Source organism: Osmerus eperlanus, chromosome 7 (assembly GCF_963692335.1).
Source record: "Osmerus eperlanus chromosome 7, fOsmEpe2.1, whole genome shotgun sequence".
NCBI classification, from domain to species: Eukaryota; Metazoa; Chordata; class Actinopteri; order Osmeriformes; family Osmeridae; genus Osmerus; species Osmerus eperlanus.
Window position 1 is genome coordinate 21420370 of NC_085024.1, and position 20740 is coordinate 21441109.

General features: G+C 49.4%; 4 protein-coding genes across 6 annotated transcripts in view; 1 reads left to right on the forward strand and 3 right to left on the reverse strand.

Moving 5' to 3' along the window:
- Nucleotides 1-1863, reverse strand: part of LOC134023665 (complexin-3-like) — a 2398-nt gene extending 535 nt beyond the window's left edge. The window contains exons 1-3 of the mRNA XM_062465950.1: nt 1366-1863; nt 911-994; nt 1-646 (exon numbers count right to left, since the gene is read on the reverse strand). The exon at nt 1-646 is cut by the window's left edge and continues 535 nt beyond it. Of these exons, the coding sequence (XP_062321934.1) occupies nt 422-646; nt 911-994; nt 1366-1593 (537 nt within the window). The 5' untranslated portion in view covers nt 1594-1863 and the 3' untranslated portion in view covers nt 1-421. The remainder of the gene's footprint in view (nt 647-910; nt 995-1365) is intronic.
- A 2587-nt stretch (nt 1864-4450) lies between these two features.
- clk2b (CDC-like kinase 2b) lies at nt 4451-10801 on the reverse strand. Of its 2 annotated transcripts, none has more exons than XM_062465947.1 (11): nt 10310-10801; nt 9138-9228; nt 8241-8307; nt 7960-8094; nt 7531-7697; nt 7261-7355; nt 7015-7144; nt 6524-6606; nt 6334-6413; nt 6077-6176; nt 4451-5531 (listed from the first exon to the last, which is right to left on the reverse strand). In XM_062465947.1, the coding sequence occupies exons 1-11, from the start codon at nt 10373-10375 to the stop codon at nt 5361-5363; spliced, it is 1185 nt and encodes a 394-aa protein (XP_062321931.1). In that variant the 5' UTR covers nt 10376-10801; the 3' UTR covers nt 4451-5360. The 2 variants fall into 2 exon arrangements, with proteins under 2 accessions (XP_062321931.1, XP_062321932.1); XM_062465948.1 differs by having other exon boundaries at nt 7978-8094; nt 10310-10800.
- A 351-nt stretch (nt 10802-11152) lies between these two features.
- On the reverse strand, nt 11153-18247 carry LOC134023659 (meiotic recombination protein REC8 homolog). 2 transcript variants are annotated; one of them, XM_062465939.1, is made up of 18 exons: nt 17912-18247; nt 16885-16953; nt 16623-16765; nt 16202-16277; nt 16003-16120; nt 15822-15897; nt 15660-15727; nt 15204-15294; nt 14784-15120; nt 14294-14459; nt 13236-13376; nt 13043-13109; nt 12708-12892; nt 12565-12613; nt 12396-12477; nt 12074-12283; nt 11776-11888; nt 11153-11680 (listed from the first exon to the last, which is right to left on the reverse strand). In XM_062465939.1, exons 1-18 carry the CDS (start codon nt 17965-17967, stop codon nt 11577-11579), a joined length of 2151 nt encoding a protein of 716 aa, XP_062321923.1. In that variant the 5' UTR covers nt 17968-18247; the 3' UTR covers nt 11153-11576. The 2 variants fall into 2 exon arrangements, with proteins under 2 accessions (XP_062321923.1, XP_062321924.1); XM_062465940.1 differs by having other exon boundaries at nt 16623-16793; nt 16885-18247.
- Nucleotides 18080-20016, forward strand: LOC134023664 (uncharacterized). Its single transcript, XM_062465949.1, has 4 exons — nt 18080-18170; nt 18402-18725; nt 18990-19292; nt 19377-20016. Exons 1-4 carry the CDS (start codon nt 18131-18133, stop codon nt 19490-19492), a joined length of 783 nt encoding a protein of 260 aa, XP_062321933.1. The 5' UTR covers nt 18080-18130; the 3' UTR covers nt 19493-20016.
- Nucleotides 20017-20740: the final 724 nt, after the last annotated feature.

Genomic DNA, 20740 nt, shown 5'->3' on the forward strand with positions numbered 1-20740 from the left:
CAGATCTGTATTCGGCCAATCAGGAAGAGGTAGATCTGTGCTCGGCCAATCAGGAAGAGACAGATCTGTGCTCGGCCAATCAGGAAGAGACAAAGGGCTAGGGAGACAAACGGGCACAAATGTGGATCTCTTAAGTCTCGTTTATTCTGAACACTCCTTCCCTGTAGAAGCTGCTCAGCTATGGTGTGTCATGTGATGCACCACTTCAGGACCTGTCAGCCGACACACCCTGCGTCTGAACACACTACACACTACACACTACACACTACACACTACACACTACACACCACACACCACACACGACACACCACACACGACACACCCAATGGTGGAGGCATCAGAAGAGATTCAGATACAAGTAAGACACAGAAAAATAATGAATTTTAAAGGATGAAGTATGATGATTAAAATCGCGCCCCGATCACATGACTTTGCAGGATTCTGGACTGGCTGGTTTCGAGGTGGGTGTCTTGCTAGGCTTGCCCCCTGTGACCACCCCCCCGTTGAACCTCAGACCTTGGAACGCGCTGAGCAGGCTGGAGCCTTTGTCCTTGGTCTTGGTCTTGGGATGTACCATGTTGGCTAGCTGTGGGGGGAGCACAAGCTTCCCTCCAACTGCTCTCCTGTGGCTGGCGTCCTTACAGTTCTAGTGGAGGGTGGAGGAAAACAGGACGCGAGGAGATGAGATCGCTCGTGTTGGACATAGTGAGCGAGCAGCTTTAAGTACGTACCCATCAAGAGCGTACCACATCCTGCAGAATAAAACGATCCCATTCTCCTAATTTCTCCTAATGTATATAAACAGAGATCAACATAAACATGTGTGTGGCTTCCTATTGTATCTTCTTCGCTTTCTAATACATTGTGTGCGCACACACACACACACACACACACACACACACACACTGACCTTTGAGAGTTGGTATTTTTTCCTGAAGTGAGCCCTCATTGCAGCTCTCTCTGCGTTCTTCTGAGCGTTCAGCACCTCTCTGAGCTTCCTGTAGAGAACACACAGAACACACAGTCATCCTGAATCCACACTCTACAACGCATAAGTAATAAGAGTGGGATAAATGGATATTACCTTTCTGAAGTGAATTGGTTACCGACGGTGGCATGTGTCTCATGTGCAAAGTGTCTCAGTGCAAAGTACACAGTGGGATTAATGTGCTGTGTCATTGGGATGAATTACAGAAAGTGCCGAATACCTTTATCCTCTGTCTTAGTATTCTATTTATTAAAACTATTATAATAATATAATATATATATAATTATAATTAATAGTTTGAGAAATAAAAGTACTTCTCTACCTAAAGGCCAAAACGTAGTGTGTTGTTCACTTCCTAACCACATCGCTCATGTCACTCGCCTCTCCTTTTCCATGTCAGCCAGGTAGGGACACGGAGGTTCCCAGGTGAGGCCCGACCGAGAGGGGACACTCTGGCCCCCTCCCCTGCTCCTGCGTCCTCCTCCTCCTCCTAACCTGCTCCTCTTCACCCTGCTGGACCACGTCATTCCCTCCTTCACCCCTGACACACAGCCGGTCAGCATCTTGATGGGAACCTTCAGAGATTTCTTCACCACAGAGCTCATGATGGGTTGTCCCAGTGTGAGCGTGTGTGTCAGCTAGCAGATTCACCCCCCCCCCCCCCCCCCGTCGGACCTGAGGTCTGTTTTCCAAGTGTTATTTTACCCTCAGTAGCATCCCAGGGTACACGGCTTTGTTGATTTCCTGTGGATGAAGTTCTTCCCGCGGATGATCTTGTGAAACAAACACACACTTGTTTGTTGACTTGCAGACTGCTGGGTTGTTTGTCTGTAGTGACTCAGGGGTGGAGACCTGGAAGGACAAGGACACAGACGGTCGCAGCTTAAACACACACACACACACAGATCCCAAATCTTTAGAGTCTTAATTGAGGCACGGAGGCACAGATAACAGGTAATGGTGCAGATAGTGAAATAACAGACACACAGACACAGAGAAGCAACTAACAGCTCTCCTCTCCTCCTCTGTTCCTCTGTATCTCACCTCCTCTCCTCCTCTGTACCTCACCTCCTGTCCTCCTCTGTACCTCACCTCCTCTCCTGCTCTGTACCTCACCTCCTCTCCTCCTCTGTTCCTCTGTACCTCACCTCCTCTCCTCCTCTGTTCCTCTGTACCTCACCTCCTCTCCTCCTCTGTACCTCACCTCCTCTCCTCCTCTGTTCCTCTGTACCTCACCTCCTCTCCTCCTCTGTTCCTCTGTACCTCCTCTCCTCCTCTGTTCCTCTGTACCTCCTCTCCTCCTCTGTTCCTCTGTACCTCCTCACCTCCTCTGTTCCTCTGTACCTCACCTCCTCTTCTGATGACATGTGTCCTCTCACTCACAAGCAAGTGCCGGTCGACTTACCTGAGGATTACCAAAGGGTTCACCTCTGTCCTCCCCTCCCCCCCCCCTCTTTCTACCCCAACCTCTCCCCTCCCCACCCCCCACGCCTCCCCACCCCCAATAGATTACCGTGGCAAAGCCTTAACGAGCCTGAATGTGGTTAGCAGCAGCAGGAGTGTGGCTGATGACTCACACGGGTGGAGGGAGACTTAGCAAGGCACAACAGCTGATGTCATGCTGGGTTACAACCCCTGCCCTCTGGAGAGGGAGCATGTCCCCCTCCACCCCCTGCCTCCAACGCTAGGCACTGCATAACATCAATACAGTCTTTTCCAACACGATTCTGCAGTGTAGGATATCTTTCTCCCTATCTGGCCAAGGCGGTGCTGCTATAAGAGCAGATCTGAGAACTGCACTGCTCCTGCCCTCCATCCTCAACCAGAAGTAATCTGACCTGAGGTCAGTCCGTGCGGCCTGGGCGCTGGAGGTTTGAGGCTGGGCAGATGGGCTGGAGGGCTTTAGTGGATATTCATCACTCAGGATAATGAGGACGGATGGAGAGAGAGGAATGGTGGTTGGAGGGGGACAGTCATACCTGGCATGTGTGCTCTTGACGCAGTCCTCACACACACACACACACACAACCTCTTTCATCACTGCTTTCTTCCTTGGCCCCTCTCCCTGTCAGGCCTTGGTTTCTGACAGGTGAGGACAACATTTACGCCTTAACGAGATTCTGGAGGGAGGCTGCCAGCCAGCTGACCTACTGACCCCAGATCTGAGGTCAGATGAGGCTGTCGAGGTCCTCTCCTCGCTCTAGAGGGGAGGCAGGGGGCTTTTCCAGCAATTTAAGGATCAAAGAAAAGGGTCATTGGCACAATGATGTTTAATGACTATTTTACACAAACACCCCAAAGCAAAGGACTTGTACTTGTTTGAAGAGGGTGGGAATCACAGCTTAACAGGAGGCTGTCTGGCAGGATCAGAGTTTAATGTGGGTGTTGCATTTCCAGAGAAGAATGTACTGTTCGAATTTGAGGTACAGTAGATGTGTGTGTGTGTGTGTGTGCGCGGAACCATTTTGAGCTACTTAAAGGATTCCCCAGTGGATCAGGTGGATCAGTGTCCATCATGTGAAGGGCAGCCAGCGTGACCCCCCCCACACACACACACACACACAAAGTATTTCGAAAAAATATTTTCGAAAAAAAAGTCCTCTCCTTTCACTGTTTGGAAAAATAGTTTTGAAGAAAACAAAAATACATTCCGAAAGGTTTGCAAAATACTTTCAAAAAAAGTTTTGAAAAAAAAGTCCTCTCCTCTCACCCCCGTGTGTGAAAAAAGTTTCTAAACAAAAGTTTGCATCATTGATGAGTACTTCATGAGGAATCTACTGTTCTCTATTGTACTTTGCTTTCATCTACTCTGTTATCTATCAGTGTGTACATTGAAAGACTACAACAGGTGATAAAACTAAGTGTAGCGACAGTCTCTCTCTTTGTAAGGGACTGTACTCATTTAGCAGACTATCTGAACCAGGCCTTCCCCCCAGCCTGCCCCCCTGCAGATCATGTCTGTCTCTGCTTTCACTTCAGCCTCATTCAGTCACATTAACACCGTCGCGCTGCCTTTGAGACTGAGATTACAGTCAGTAATGACAGGAGGATGAAGCACACACATGCATATTAATGCACACACACACAGCCTCACACACACACACACATCCTCACACACACACACATCCTCACACACACACACATCCTCACACACAGCCTCACACACACATCCTCACACACACACGGAAAACACACTTTTCCAGACATGCAGTGACTCTAAGCTTCAGCGACTCCAAGCAGTCTGTCAGACCTGCCAAGGCTGAACAAATAAAACACTCTTCTCTCTCTCCCTCACCTCTCTCTTCTATCACTATCCCACCTTCTCTCTCGCGCGCGCGCCCACGCGCCCACACACACACCCACACACACACACACACACACACACACACACACGACTCTGATACTGTACTGCATTCACTTAAGCTCTGCCAAGACGCAAGTGCGAGTAAATAAACTATAATAAACATAATAAACTCTGTTTAATAAGTGGTGTTATGATGCTACTCTATACACAGAAAGGAGAGGTTGAGCACAAACATAAGGATCATCATCACATAACAGTCAACATTTTCAACTTCACAGTTCTGTCCCTGACAAAGTATGTTCCACCAAACGAGTCCCAGTCATGGGTGGTGTGTGTGGTGTGTGTGAGGTGTGTGTGTGTGGTGTGTGGTGTGTGTGTGTGTGTGTGTGTGTGTGTGTGTGTGTGTGTGTGTGTGTGTGGTGTGTGGTGTGTGTGTGTGTGTGTGTGTGTGTGTGTGTGTGTGTGGTGTGTGTGTGTGTGTGTGTGTGTGGTGTGTGTGGTGTGTGTGTGTGTGCTTCAGTAGGGGGAAGGCCAGGGTCTGTCAGGTGAGTGTGGAACCTCGGCTCATCGCACCCGCCCAGTCGCTCCCATCCAATCAGGAGTCTCGATTTATTCTCACAGCAATTTTGATTGGCCGTTGGTGACTTTCAAACAATGTCTTCAAATGATTCTACTCCCTTTGCTTTTCAGTAATGACTCCCACACCGGAGAGAAAAGAGGGTTGGGTGAAGAGGTAGATACATTTACATTTACATTACATTTAGTCATTTAGCAGACGCTCTTATCCAGAGCGACTTACGTACAGGGACATTCCCCCGAGGCAAGTAGGGTGAAGTGCCTTGCCCAAGGACACAACGTCAGTTGGCATGACCGGGAATCGAACTGGCAACCTTCGGATTACTAGCCCGATTCCCTCACCGCTCAGCCACCTGACTTCTCCATAGGGGGGGGGGGTAGATGAAGGAAGACTTGGTTTCAGGGAGTCACATATTTAAGGAGACTGTGATGACAAACATGTCCACAGCCACACTAGGGGTCAAAGGTCATAAGAGCAGAGGTGACGCCGGGTCATGTGCTGTTGTCCCAGACGTTGCTTCGTCTGACCTCCTGGAGGGGCAGGAAGAAGGGGTGACGGAGTGCCGAGGACAGGGGGATACGACTGGAGGGCTCGTACTCCAACATCCTCTCCAACAGATCCAACAACTGATGGTGCTCTATACCCTTCGACAGCTGGTATTTCTGAGGGAGAGTCAGAGAGAGAGAGAGAGTCAGAGAGAGAGTCAGAGAGAGAGAGTCAGAGAGAGAGAGAGAGTCAGAGAGAGAGTCAGAGAGAGAGAGAGAGAGTCAGAGAGAGAGTCAGAGAGAGAGAGAGTCAGAGAGAGAGAGAGAGAGAGAGACAGAGAGTCAGAGAGAGAGAGAGTCAGAGAGAGAGAGAGTCAGAGAGAGAGTCAGAGAGAGAGAGAGTCAGAGAGAGAGAGAGAGAGAGAGAGAGAGAGGAGGTAACCTTTCATGGAAGCAACACCTGATGAAGTCCCTTCAGAGACTCCGTTAGGACTTGTTAAATGTGTGTGTTTTATGTGTATAGAGTTGTGTCCTGCATATGGAGCTTGTGTTGTGTGTGGAGTGCTTCCTGCGTGCTGTGTCCTGAGTGCTGTGTTCTGCGTGCTGTGTCCTGCGTGCTGTGTCCTGCGTGCTGTGTCCTGCGTGCTGTGTCCTGCGTGCTGTGTCCTGCGGATGCTGTGTCCTGCGTGCTGTGTCCTGCGGGTGCTGTGGTCCTGACTCACCCTCAGTGGTTTGCATTTCTCTTTGACATATTTCCCTTCCTTGGAGTTCTCGTTCCAGTCCAGCCTCCCTCGGGTGAAGAACTTCTGCTTCCCGTTAGCCCTGAGATGACATCACACATCTGAGGTCTGCATCGGGTCTCTGTGTCAGGATGTGCTTCGTGATAACAATATGGAGTGTGTGAGAGAATGATATATAGAGATAGAGACAGAGAGAGGGAGGGAGATAGGGAGAGAGAGAGAGACAGAGAGTGTCTGACCTGCTCCTGAGCATCATCCTGACTGGCAGTGGTCCATGTATTCTCTCCATCATTGCCAAGTGCTCAATATTGTCATGAGTCTGACACCCAAAATGACACAGCAGAGAGATCAATGCAACACACACACACACATATACAAATACAGGTAGATATGTACACACACAAGCATGCATGTCCACAAACACTGTACCTGATACATGGTGAAACCTTGGTAATATTCAAACAGAATGCAGCCTAAACTCCAGACATCACAAGGCTGTTTCCAGCCCAGCTCTGCAGAGGAGAAACCACTCATGCTGATTATCTACTCACAGCAGAGGCTGATCTCAGGTAGCCAGAGCTGTCTCTCATTCCCCTCTCCTCCTCCCCTCTCCTCTCCTCTTCTCTTCTCTTCTCCTCCCCTCCCCTCCCCTCCTCCCCTCCTCCCCTCTCCTCCTCCCCTCTCCTCCTCTTCCCCTCTCCTCCTTCTCCCCTCTCCTCCCTCTCCTCTCCTCTCCCCTCTCCTCCTCCCCTCTCCTCCTTCTCCCCTCTCCTCCTTCTCCCCTCTCCCCTCTCCTCCTTCTCCCCTCTCCTCCCTCTCCTCTCCTCCTCCTGGTCCCTTCCTCCTCTTTGTTTACCTTAATCCCAGTTGTAGCTGCACCCTTGGTGTGTCCCCCTCCTCCCCCTGTGATGAGGTCTTACCCAGGATGACCTCGGGGGCGCGGTAGTGGCGGGTGGATATGACCACAGAGTGATGCTCGTGGTCGAATGTGGCGCTGCCAAAGTCCACCACCCTCACCGAGGTGTCCTTCACCTTCCTCTCCTCGCACTTCTGACCGGGGGTGGGGGGGGGGGGGGGGGGGGGGGGTGCAAGTACAGGGAGACGATGGGTGAGTCAGATTCCTATTGGTGTTTACGAGAAGTTGACAACCCCCCCCCCCCCGATACCTTCTCAGCGTTGTACGAGACAGTGTAGTCAGAGTTCACAAAGAGGATGTTTTCTGGTTTTAGGTCTGTGTGAGTCAGCTTGTTGTCATGGAGAACTGCAGAAAAGGAGGAGGAATATAATGAGGATAAGGGGGGGGGGGGGGGGTGAGAGATATTGAGAGAGGCACACAAACAGAAAGAGAGCCACGTGAGGTAATGGAACGAGGCAGCGCCCCCCTCTGGCCATGTCGGTGAAATGTGGTTTGAGGGGAACTTGGAAGTGTCTCTCACAGTTGACGGCTTTGCAGATCTGGTAGGTCATGTGACGTATGTGGGCGATGGAATATGGCAGAAAGTTGTTCTGCTTCAGGAAGTCGAAGGTGCTGAGGGCCAGAAGCTCGAAGGAGATGCACATGTGTCCGTGGAAGTCGAACCAGTCCAGCATCCGTACACACAGACTAGAGGCAGGGGGGATGTCTTAGTCAACATGGTCCACGGTACTTTTTGAAAACAGCAGATTCAGATTCAGGAAAACCAACACACTTGCTCACACATTAGGGTTCAAATTCGGTTTCAATTCCATGAATTAATTCAGAAATGTTGTACAATTAAGACAAGTTTTCAGTGCAGGTTTTTGAAATGGTTTATTTGACTTGCTCATTTAATGAATTTACGGAATTGAAACTGAATGGACCTCAGCCATGACATGTACACACTTACACACTACACACTACACACTGTTTGTTGTGTGGGTCTTTCTCCTGGACCGTCTCCAGAACATGGATCTCCAGTTTGGCAGCTTCCCTGTACTTCTCCATGTTTTTGATGATCTTCAGAGCTATACGAGACCCACCCCTGGATCACACACACACAGATGAATGCACGCATACAAACACACACACACACACACACAGGTTAACCAAATACACAGAAAGACCGTAAAGCCTAAATGTTCAAACCTGTGAATGATTGTCATACTCTGTGTGTTTGATCTGAAGTACCTTTCATGGTCCACACACTGAATGACCTTGCCGAAGGTGCCCTCCCCTAGCGTGCTAACAATTTCATCTGTAGAGGTAGAGAGAGAGAGAGGTAGAGAGAGGTAGAGAGAGGTAGAGAGAGGTAGAGAGAGGTAGAGAGAGAAAAAGGCTGATGTCACCATGGTTAAGCATGAGACAGGGAGCTGTCTCAAGTGTGAGGAATTAATGTGTGAGGAGTTTACATTTACATTTAGTCATTTAGCAGACGCTCTTATCCAGAGCGACTTACAGTAAGTACAGGGACATTCCCCCCGAGGCAAGTAGGGTGAAGTGCCTTTCCCAAGGACACAGTGTCATTTTTGCACGGCCGGAATCGAACTGGCAACCTTCTGATTACTAGCCCGACTCCCTCACCGCTCAGCCACCTGACTCCCGAGTTAGGGTGTGAGGAGTTAGGGTGTGAGGAGGGAGGGTGTGAGGAGTTAGGGTGTGAGGAGGTAGGGTGTGAGGAGTTAGGGTGTGAGGAGGTAGGGTGTGAGGAGTCAGGGTGTGAGGAGTCAGGGTGTGAGGAGGGAGGGTGTGAGGAGTTAGGGTGTGAGGAGGTAGTGTGTGTGAGGAGTTAGGGTGTGAGGAGGTAGGGTGTGAGGAGTCAGGGTGTGAGGAGTTAGGGTGTGAGGAGGTAGGGTGTGAGGAGTTAGGGTGTGAGGAGGTAGGGTGTGAGGAGTCAGGGTGTGAGGAGTCAGGGTGTGAGGAGGGAGGGTGTGAGGAGTCAGGGTGTGAGGAGGTAGGGTGTGAGGAGTCAGTGTGTGAGGAGTCAGTGTGTGAGGAGTCAGGGTGTGAGGAGTCAGTGTGTGAGGAGTCAGGGTGTGAGGAGTTAGGGTGTGAGGAGTTAGGGTGTGAGGCATAAGTATGGCCTACATCTCTCCTGCAGGAGGTCTCCCGGCTGGTACACCAGGTGACCTTTCTCTCTGTCCCTTCCCTTCCTGCCTGGCGCCTCACGGCTGCGACGCTGAGGATTATGGGTAAAGAGACAGAACAAAAACATGTGTGAGTTACTCTGCCCCCAACCCCTCCCCTCTCCCTATCATAGACCAATCAGATGCTGAGAGTAGAAAGACAGTCTGCCATCTGGCCCCAGTACTGACAGGGCAGAACTGACCCTCGCAATAACACTCACACAAACACACACAATCTCTCTCCTACACACACAAGCAAACAGACACACATGGTGAAGGATTGGCACATTTTAACGAGAAATAATATCATTGATTGTATCTTTTCATCGTCTTTTTGGAAACCCTGTCGACATGTTGTGTCCAGTGGATTCCCCCGCTGCTCAGACCTCCTCTGCTGGGTCTAAGGAGGGTTAATCAGACATGTCAAGTGATTGCTTGGTTCACTAAGCACTGCTCTCTATTTCCATCCACATTCTGAGACTGTTATTAATATCAGGAGCTGACTGCTGAGAACACAGCCTGCAGGGTGGTTTGAAGAGTCACACACACACACATACATGTACACACACACACACACACACACAGCCTGTGAGAGAGAAAGATCTCAGGTAGGGTGAGAGTTGGGTTGCGTGGAGAAATCTGTCCTCACAGAGTACCAAAGCAACTAGAGAGCCCTGAACCAGAGCGCCCTGAACCAGAGAGCCCTGAACCTCAACTCAACATGAGTAACGCACACCAACCAGCACCGCAGCAAAACTGACATCAACACAAGGACACAGAGCTGAGGGAGGAGAGTGTAAGGTGAGGGGAGGAGGAGGAGGGGTAAGGTTGGTGAGGGGAGGAGGAGAGGGGGTAAGGTGGTGAGGGGGAGGAGGAGAGGGGTAAGGTGGTGAGGGGGAGTGAGGAGAGGGGTAAATGTGGTGAGGGAGGAGGAGAGGGGTAAGGTGGTGAGGGGAGGAGGAGAGGGGTAATGTGGTGAGGGGGAGGAGGAGAGGGGTAAGGTGGTGAGGGGAGGAGGAGAGGGGTAAGGTGTGGTGGGGAGGAGGAGAGGGGTAAGGTGGTGAGGGGAGGAGGAGAGGGGGTACAGGTAAGGAGAGTAGTCAGCAGGACAGAGAAGTGTAGGTGGGTACTCACAGAGAAGCAGAGGCATAAACAGTCCAGACATCTCTTATAGACCGAGAACAACTCTGTCTTCCCCATGACTCACGAGAGAGACACAGAAAGAGGAAGAGAGAGAGAGAGAGAGACACAGAAAGAGGAAGAGAGAGAGAGAGAGAGAGAGAGAGAGAGAGAGAGAGAGAGAGAGAGAGAGAGAGAGAGAGAGAGAGAGAGAGACAGAGATTAGTGAGACCAAGATGAGAGAAACCTGAGAGAAAGGGTGAGGTTGGGGGTAGAAGAGGGTGAAGGCAGATGAGAGGCAGAGCGAGGGTGAAGGCAGATGAGAGGCAGAGCGAGGATAGCCAACAGAGAAGGACACAGAGAGAGAGACAGAGAGAGAGAGACAGTGAGAGAGACAACACTGGAAACACAACATGGAGCAGAAAACAGCCTTCAAAAAAGAAGAAAAACTGGCAAAATAAATAAAGTGAGAAACCCAAAGCAGCAGCCAGACGCCCAGCCAGCCAGAGAGGAGGACAGCTACATGAGAGGGACAGAGGAGGGACAAAGTGAGCCAGATGAGAGAGCAGGGACAAACACTAATAATAACCCCCTGGTCCACCCTGTCTTGGGAACGTCCTGGGGAATCAAGACGTGGTGGTGGTGGTGGGGGGGGGGGGTAGGTAGGAAGAGGGGGGGGGCATCCAGTTTCCCCTCCTTCCCCCTCCTCCAGTCACCTTCCTTAACCCTGCAACTCCTCTGGCGTTCTGTTTTCCTTCACACCTCCTCCTTACACTGGGTAACCCAAACCTGGCAACCGCACTGACCCCAACCTGGCAAAAGCAACCTTGTGACCTCCACACGCCTGCACAGTTTTGTACTTCCTGTAACTTTATTGAGAATGAGGGAAACGCTGTCAAGTGCAACACAAACAAGCAGGTCAAGAGGATCCTCTGCATAAACAGATCCTGGTCAAGATTAAATACAAGATAAAATAGCAATACATGAGGTAGACACCTAAAAACATACAATGTTTTAATTCAACTTCCCTAACTCCCTTTGGTCATTTCATAAAATATGTATAAAATGTTTCCTTAACCTTTAAAATGTAGAGAAATACATTAACAGTTGTTATGTTGTTACAAACAAACAATGGAAGGTCAAAAATGTAATATAAAAGTTTCATTTAAAAAATGAGAAAACGCTCTCAAGAAATGTTTGGTGCATGGTGGTAAATTGTAGTACGTGTGGAATCCTAGTGGTTGTACACTTGATTATCTGTGTGTGTGTGTGTGTGTGTGTGTCACACAGCCATGGTCTCCTCGGTAAAGGCAGGTCCAGGAGTAATCCTGATCTCTCCGTACGGTTCCTCCTGCTGTACACTCAGTCTCCTGGCAGCCACGTTCTCTACAGGGAACACACACACAGCCATTAAACAGATCAAAAACAATATACACACATTATTTCCACACACACGTCCACTTGTGTGTGATGTTTCTCACCCAGCAGAGAGAAGAAAGAGTGGGCGACAGCTCTGCGGCCGGCCTCCGGGGGCAGCAGAGAGTGAAAGGCCACCACCACGTCCTCCGACTCCGCCTCCGACTCCGCCCTGCTCCTGGAGGGTAAGAGCAGAGGGGTGAGCTGGCAGGGAGAGCCCTGGGCTGGCAGGGAGAGCCCTGGGCTGGCAGGGAGAGCCCTGGGCTGGCAGGGAGAGCCCTGGGCTGGCAGGGAGAGCCCTGGGCTGGCAGGGAGAGCCCTGGCCTGGGCTGTGAGGTGTCAGCGCTGCGGTGAGGATGTTACCCTGGGGCCTCGAGCCACTCCATCTCCTCTCTCCCCAGGGGGGGCTGGGCCTCCTCTCTCCCCAGGGGGGCCTGGGCCTCCTCTCTCCCCAGGGGGGCCTGGGCCTCCTCTCTCCCCAGGGGGGCCTGGGTCTCCTCTCTCCCCAGGGGGGGCTGGGCCTCCTCTGGGATGTCCATCATCCTGGACACCGACCTCCCGGACACGGACGACCTACACACACGCACCACCCACCCATATAAACAGACACATCACACACACGCGCACACACACGTAGCACGCACACACACACACACCCATATAAACAAACGTCACACACACCTACCCTTGGCTCTCGGGGGGGTCCAGCAGGGAGATGTCGTGGGTGACCTCTCGGTCTGATACTTCCATCGTGAGCAGGGATGGAGCTGGAAGGACAACAGGGGAAGTATGGGATGGACAGACAGACAGACGGACGGATGGACGGACAGACGGACAGAGCAATCATGACTTACCTGATAAGTCAGGCTGGGATAGGCCAGACTCTGCCAGCTCCCGAAGAACCTATACACACACACACACACACACAGAGTAAGACCCTTAGCCTATGGAGAAGTTAACCACAGTCTATGCAGACGGCCCTCTTCAGTCCAGGCACCTCCTTTGAGCTGATCTCCTTCTCCTCCTCTCTCTCTCCATCTTCCTCGCCCCTGTCTCCCACCCTCTCCCTCTCTCTCTCCGAGTCCGAGTCTGTTCCTCGCTCGCCCACCAGCAGGTCCGAGCCTAACAGAGGACTGATGATCGCCGCCTGTTGCCATAGCAGCAGGAGGTCTGGAGGGAGGGCTGTTGGGAAACAGGTGCAAAGGTCATTAAGACGTCAGAGACACGGGTCTGGAGAGATTATCATTGGAAACTGACAGTCCGGTTCAGGTATGTTGTTCCATGGTTGTGTGAGGGTTGTACTAGGGTTAGGTTATATACTGCAGAACTCACTGGAACAAGGCTTGTTGAGAAGGTCAGCAGGTGACACAATCGTCTGGGATGGAAGGCTGAAAAACACCTGGACAATACAATGCTAGGTCATACAATTGTTGTTTGTGTTATGTATGTTATTTTGAGTTTGAGTGCTTGTGTGTGTGTGTGTGTGTGTGTGTGTGTGTGTGTGTGTGTGTGTGTGTGTGCCCACAGGAGACTGGGTCTGTATGAGGTGATTGTCCAGCTGTCGTCTCAGTACATCCTGGGAGATCTGGGTGTGCTCGTCTATGAAGAGAAGCTGTCTCCTCCCCCTCCTCCTCCTGGTCTGGGTCCTCCCTGACGGTAGGGGCTCCTGGAGGAGGAGGGAGGAGGATCAGGTAGGAGGAGGGAGGAGGATCAGGGAGGAGGAGAGAGGAGGATCAGGGAGGAGGAGAGAGGGACAGGTGAGGGAGACTGAGAAAATACAAAAGCAATCAAAAGTTTGTCGATCGGCACTGTAGTAACAGCTGATTTGAAGGAGACAGAGTAAAACACACAGGAGACGGAGTGAAACACACAGGAGACAGACTGAAACACACAGGAGACAGACAAACACACAGGAGACAGAGTGAAACACACAGGAGACAGACTGAAACACACAGGAGACAGACTGAAACACACAGGAGACAGACTGAAACACACAGGAGACAGACTGAAACACACAGGAGACAGAGTGAAACACACAGGAGACAGACTGAAACACACAGGAGACAGACTGAAACACACAGGAGACAGAGTAAAACACACAGGAGACAGAGTGAAACACACAGGAAACAGACTGAAACACACAGGAGACAGACTGAAACACACAGGAGACAGACTGAAACACACAGGAGACAGAGTGAAACACACAGGAGACAGACTGAAACACACAGGAGACAGAGTAAAACACACAGGAGACAGAGTGAAACACACAGGAAACAGAGTGAAACACACAGGAGACAGAGTAAAACACACAGGAGACAGAGTGAAACACACAGGAAACAGAGTGAAACACACAGGAGACAGAGTGAAACACACAGGAGACAGACTGAAACACACAGGAGACAGACTGAAACACACAGGAGACAGACTGAAACACACAGGAGACAGACTGAAACACACAGGAGACAGACTGAAACACACAGGAGACAGAGTGAAACACACAGGAGACAGAGTGAAACACACAGGAGACAAACTGAAACACACAGGAGACAGAGTGAAACACACAGGAGACAGACTGAAACACACAGGTCTCTCTCTCTCGGCAGCCACGTCTTTCCTCCTCTCCCGTCCAGGAGGGGCGCTCGGCCCCGGGGCCGCTGCAGGGGTCCTCTCCCTGGACAGAGCTGCAGGCACCTCCGTGGGCAGCCCTGATGCAGAGGGGTCCTCACTGGGAGCGACAGGGGTCTGCAGGCTGACAGCAGACAGAGGCCGTCAGTATGGTGTGTGGATGTGTGTGGGTATGGTGTGTGGATGTGTGTGGGTATGGTGTGTGTGGGTATGGTGTGTGGGTGTGGTGTGTGGATATGGTGTGTGGATATGGTGTGTGGGTATGGTGTGTGGATGTGTGTGGGTATGGTGTGTGGATGTGTGTGGGTATGGTGTGTGGATGTGTGTGGGTATGGCGTACACTTACATTTATGCATTTAGCAGACGCTTTTATCCAAAGCGACTTCCAAGAGAGAGCTTTACAAAGTGCATAGGTCACTGATCATAACAACGAGATAGTCCCACTTACTCAACGGGAGCCACTTTTCCCTTCTCCTCCCGCCTTTCCTGTCCGCTCTCTGGTCTCTCCTCTCTCTCTGGTCTCTCTGGTTTCCCCTCTCTCTCTGGTCTTTCCAGTTTCTCTGGTCTCTCCTCTCTCTCCTCTCTCTCTGGTCTCTCCTCTCTCTCTGGTCTCTCTGGTTTCCCCTCTCTCTCTGGTCTTTCCAGTTTCTCTGGTCTCTCCGGTCTCTCCGGTCTCTCTTCTCTCTCTGGTGTCCCCCCTCTCTCTAGTCTCTTCGGTCTCTCTGGTCTCTCCTCTCTCTCTGGTGTCCCCCCTCTCTCTGGTCTCTCTTCTCTCTCTGTCTCCCCTGAAACACATACTGGCTGAGTGACCTCGCCGACTCCAGCTTGAGGGGAAATTGAACACCTGTCAGTCACACCTGTCACTCACACTCTGGGAAATCATCTGATTGGTCCATCAGCAGCTCAATCATGCCCTGCTCGGCATCTGTGACCACAGCAAGCTCCGCCCCTTCAAACTGCTGCAGGGGAGAGGAGAGATGGAGAGACTGAAGGAAGAAGAGGAACAGCGCGTGGAGGAGGAAGGGAGAGAGAGAGAGAGAGAGAGAGAGAGAGAGGAGAGAGAGAGAGAGAGAGAGAGAGAGAGAGGTGAGCAGAGAGGAAGGAGAGAGAGAGAGGGAGGTGAGCAGAGAGGAAGGAGAGAGAGAGAGGGAGGTGAGCAGAGAGGAAGGAGAGAGAGAGAGAGACGGAGGTGAGCGGAGAGAGAGAGAGAGAGAGAGAGAGAGAGAGAGAGAGAGAGAGAGAGAGAGAGAGAGAGAGAGAGAGAGAGAGAGAGAGAGAGAGAGAGAGAGAGAGAGAGAGAGAGAGAGGGAGGACAGATGGATACCTGAGATGAGGGGAGGGATGCAGGTTCTCTCTCTAGCAGGGTGATAGAACCTGAAGATGCTGTCAAACCTGGAAAAGAACGAGGGATGACAACACAGAGGAGAAACATGCATGGATACACTCTATTTTCTCTTTGAAACCAACTCTCTCCCCCCCTACACACCTTTTAGAGGTGACGTGCCTGGGCTGGACAGCAGGGGGCGCTCTGGAGAAACCCTTCTCATCACCTCCAGGTCCAGCTGAGGAAAGACAGAGAGACAGAGAGACGTATCGTATACCAAACAAAAGGCCTTTCAACATTTACATTTTGAAACCTCTGTGCTTGGTTTTTATTGGCCGCCTACCTGCACCAGTGTGCCGGGGCTGGGCACCGAGATCCCAGAATGCATCTGTCCAAAAAAAGGGTCATTGGCCCACTCATGCTCCTCCATTGAGGACAGGGCATCATGGTCCAGGGCCTGTCTGCAGGGGGGGGGTTAGGGGTTAGGGGGATCCATCTCTCCAGGGACTTTGTGCTTGGTGATACTGGAGGTCCATATGTACCTGCCGGGGTCCTCTAGGTCGATCCTCTGGGAGGTCCTGGGCTTAGTTAGCCGGGCAACGGTGCTCTGGATTTCCTCTGAACACACACACACAGCCATCAAACTCATGGTCAGGAACCATCTTTCTCAATAACCCACTCCAACTCTCCCTCCCTCCCCTCTGCCTCCCCATCTCCCTCCCTCCCCCTCTCTCTCTCTCTCTCTCTCTCTCTCTCTCTCTCTCTCTCCGTCTCTCTCTCTCCGTCTCTCTCTCTCTCTCCGTCTCTCTCTCTCTCTCCGTCTCTCTCTCTCTCTCCGTCTCTCTCTCTCTCTCCGTCTCACTCTGTCTCACTCTCTTTGTCTCTCCGTCCCTCTCTCTCCGTCTCTCTGTCTCTCTCCCGTAACTGCTCCCTCGTCCTCCCCCTAGTTTGGTCTCTGCTTACCCAGCAGCATGGCGCACTGGCGGTGATAGACAATGACGGTGCCATACTGCAGCTGCGCGGACAGGTACAGAGAGAAGCGCGGACGCGGCAGGCCTGGCCGCGGCGGCGGGACGCGCACCAGCACGTAGTCCATGATGTCATCGCTGCAGACGCAGATTTATTATCCAGTAGCTGTATGAATTGTTTACAGCTAAGAGGTATTCTGATCAATAACTGCATTTAAAAACCTGGCAGTTCCGTTAGACGTCGATATGGTTCTTACCAGGTCCGTTTAACGTTAACTTTGAGGAACTCTCTTCTTTGGATTTTGATTCCTTTAGTCGCAGCCAGCCTTACAAACAGGAGTGGCAAAAATCGCATGAGCACGGAATTAAGCATGGGCAATACATTAGCGTTAGTTACTGGTTACTAAAAACTAGTAGGCCTATATCACATTAGCTACGCTATAGTAAAGACATTTTATTAAATACTTAAAATATATATATATATATATATACCAACACCGTGTGTTGTGACAGTTTTTTTTTGTCATTTAGAGGGAAAATGCGTGTATTTTAACGTTGGAGTTACTTTTCAAAATTTGCTAACAGTTCCTCTTTTTATAAGGAGCTAAATTTGTTACTGGGTGCATATTGAAAAAGGTTGTCAGGGTATTCTGAAAAGCGGCTAAATCTAGCAACAAAGTTGCTGATTTGGCATCACTGGGCAGACAGCCAAGATCACAGTAACCTCAAAACATTTGTTGTTTAGTCTACCTTTTTAACCAATCATTTACATGCATTTATCTACAAGCGCAAGTACTACACATTCACTGCAACCATGCATATTTCTCATTGGATGATGTTTTTCCCTTGGGGCATGTCCGCGCAAATGACCTTGTTCAGTTGGCTACTATGTGAACAAGTTAAAATGATCAGAGCCTAGCCTACTAATTAATTTAGAGCTTCAAAAAGTCGAACGAAACCATTAGTAGACTGGGATTTCAAAATATAATTCTTCATCTTCACCAGCGGAAAATTATGACTAACACATTGCCATTAAAACGGAATACTACTGACTAAATCTTAACTAAATCAAAGAATTTTATACTAAATGTGACTTTAACCTACAGTTTTGAAGTCGCCTAAGCGACTAAAACTAAACTTTAAATTGATGTAAAAAAGTAACCAAATAGTAACAAGCTTGTCTGCCCCTTCAGAGTGACTCGGCCTAATTAACACTCAATATAGACTTTGTCGGAATAAACATCACAAAATCTCGGGAATAGATAAAGAAACGTTTCTACTAACCAAATTGTGGCGAAGCAACCTGTTTGCCGCTCCAAAACACATGGGTAATAAAACATATTTCTGCTGAGATTTTGTCTGAAAGTTGAATTGACAGTTCAGATTACTCTCCTAAATGGTCTGTTGCGCAGGGACGAACAGGTGGCAGGCGAGGAAGTGACGCATTCCATTATACCTAGTTAGAGTTGTCAGTGACAAATCTCGAGAACTCACATTTCAAACATGAATTTAATACTCTCTTTGTGCTTCGTTTTATTAATTGGTGAGAAAATATTAGTTCATTAAAAAAATATATAGAGGCTAATTTAATATAGGTGTAACAACGATCAACAGTGTTTCATTTTATTTGCAGAATGTGTTCAGGGATATAGGCCTAATATAGGCTAACCTTAGGCACCAGAAAAAAATGACAATACTAAATAAAATAAAAATTGAAAGTGGAAACGTACGATAAACGTTGAAAATGTTTGGGATCATTTCTTTATCTTTGCAGGCTCAGCTGATGTGTGGCTCACTTCCAGCTCGGTCCATTTCGGAGACCAGGGGGACAACATGACCCTCATCAGCCGGTTTGAAACAGATATCAGTACCCACGTTACCTGGTTCCGACAGGATCTCAGCGGCAAGGTGACATTGGTGAAGTTCTTCAGCAATGCAGCCATGCAAACTCACGACCGTTATTTTGTCGCGGTTGACGGCTCCAATATCATGTCGACGGTTATCAAAACTACCACTGAGGACTCCGGTCGATACTTTGCAGTGAGGCGTAACGGCGTGAACTTCGAGGCAGGAACTATACAGGACATCGTCGTGACAGGTAAGCCTAAGAATGTCAAATAATTCTGCACAAAAAATGGTGCTCGATGTTGAGATGCAGCTGTTTGCAACTAGATTGCAACAAAGGTTTATGTTGGGAAAGGAAAATACATCAAATGGTTTTACGCCCAGTCTGAACACATGCACTTGTAGCCTATATAGCCGTTAAATGTAGGTTTATCGATTTTGTAATTCAAAATATATTTTATATTTTTGTTGTTAGAAATATATGACTAATCATTGCCTCTCTGTCTGTGTATCTCAGACCAACTTGCCGTCCCGGTAATGCGTGTGTTCCTACAGTCGGGACCGGGGCGCGTGTTTCTTTGTGAGGTAACCGGTGCGGGGCAGGGATGGAGCGAACCATACTGGATGGGAGTTGACGGACACAACATGACAGTGGACAGCGAGACGATCAGATCGTTTGACGAAAACGGTTTGTTCACTCAATCGACCATCCTCATCCCATCATTGGCAGACGGAGTAAAGGCCGCCATGTGTGTGTGTCGTCGGGAGAGCACAGGAACCATGATCCAATCCGTTATACAAATACTAACAACCGAGAATGGTAAGAAGCTTCTGTTTTAACCATTCGTTTTGCCGTACCAAACTGACAGTTTCAAGACCGTTTGTGATGTGTTATTACTTTCAGTGATGGGTTCCTGTGATATCCTGCTGTACGTGGTTCTCCTGGCCTGCCTGCTACTTCTGCTGGCCGGCGCAGCGGCTGCTGTGCGGGCCACGAGGAGCGGGTGTGTCACCATCTAGGTTATCTCGAATCATCTGAATATTTCGCTGTAGCATGGCCTAAAATAAAATGAGATTATTAAGTAGAGATAAATGTATAATCCACAGACCTAATCGAATAATTTGCTATGTGTGGTGGTGTGAGTTCTCACATATGGCTGCTGTAGTTTAATTTCAATGAGACTGTCGTTTTAGCAGACGCCCTTGAAAGGTTAGATTATAAAACACAATAATATCTGAATGCAGTCATGCAAACAAAATGTAAAAAGAATGTGGGATAGTCTATTTGAATAAATTCGTCTGTACAAAGATGAAATATGTAGCCTATAACTGAATATTGCCCACCTCCGTGCGCCTCAACAGCCTATAACAATACTATGACATATTCTATCTTCCTAATGTGTTTTATAATCTAACCTAGCCCTAAAATAGGCTACAGTATGGCTATACGATGTGCATTTTACAGATGGCGAATACAAATATGTTATGTTAGAACGGTGTTGCATTGGCAGATACATCTGTCACCATGTGAAAATAAATGTTTTTGAAATGTGAAGATGTTATGCGGTTACGTCTGGAAAATTGTCTACGTGTCTGAGCGTAAAAGGGGTCGACGGCAGCTCTACGTTCAATGCAATATTGTATAGGCCTAATTTAAAAGGTTGTGATATTTCTAGCTTGCTTAAATTGTATCGTTGGAGGAAAAAACACGGTTTATGTCATGGGTTTTGTGATACCATATAGCCTGTCGTCTTGGAAATCTACAGAAAGTAACAATCTCTCTCACACACATGAACACAGACACACACCCTAACACGTTAAATAGTTCTAGCACAGACAAAGTTCACATTGTTGACCTATAAGCCTATATTTTTTGGTGTCTGTTCCCACGGGGTTTGTCGCCAATACCATTGTGTGTGTAGGCCTAGGTTTACTCGTGCACAATCACAGCGAAATTCACAACGTAGCCTATAATAATGGTCATTAACTGTATTTTATTACCTGTTTTGATAGACCTATTGAGAACAGAAAAATTCGTAATATAGGCCTAAGACCTGCATTCCGCCAGGGAGCCAAAACCAAGCAAATTGAAAATGCAAGATGCACAGAAGCAGTGGTGTTGAAACTGGTGCATTGTCCGTTCACACGTCACACAGCGGCCCAGGAGCATGTTAAAGACAGCCTGGGGTTTGATGTGGTCAGGATACATCTAAAACCACGCGTGGAAAGTAGGCTAGTCTATGTGTGACCGTAAAGGAGATTGAAGAT

Coding starts and splice junctions, on each gene's coding strand:
- LOC134023659 (XM_062465939.1), bottom strand. CDS start 17,967: ATGTTTTATTACCCATGTGTTTTGGAGCGGCAAACAGGTTGCTTCGCC. Junction 16,278..16,622: donor CCAGTGCGCCATGCTGCTGG/GTAAGCAGAGAC, acceptor GTGTGTGTTCAG/AGGAAATCCAGAGCACCGTT. Junction 15,898..16,002: donor GCCCCGGCACACTGGTGCAG/GTAGGCGGCCAA, acceptor GTCTTTCCTCAG/CTGGACCTGGAGGTGATGAG.
- LOC134023664 (XM_062465949.1), top strand. CDS start 18,131: ATGAATTTAATACTCTCTTTGTGCTTCGTTTTATTAATTG. Junction 18,726..18,989: donor ACAGGACATCGTCGTGACAG/GTAAGCCTAAGA, acceptor TGTGTATCTCAG/ACCAACTTGCCGTCCCGGTA. Junction 19,293..19,376: donor AATACTAACAACCGAGAATG/GTAAGAAGCTTC, acceptor TATTACTTTCAG/TGATGGGTTCCTGTGATATC.
- clk2b (XM_062465947.1), bottom strand. CDS start 10,375: ATGGGGAAGACAGAGTTGTTCTCGGTCTATAAGAGATGTCTGGACTGT. Junction 8,308..9,137: donor AGACCTCCTGCAGGAGAGAT/GTAGGCCATACT, acceptor CTACCTCTACAG/ATGAAATTGTTAGCACGCTA. Junction 6,607..7,014: donor CGCCCCCGAGGTCATCCTGG/GTAAGACCTCAT, acceptor TCTCCTCTGCAG/AGCTGGGCTGGAAACAGCCT.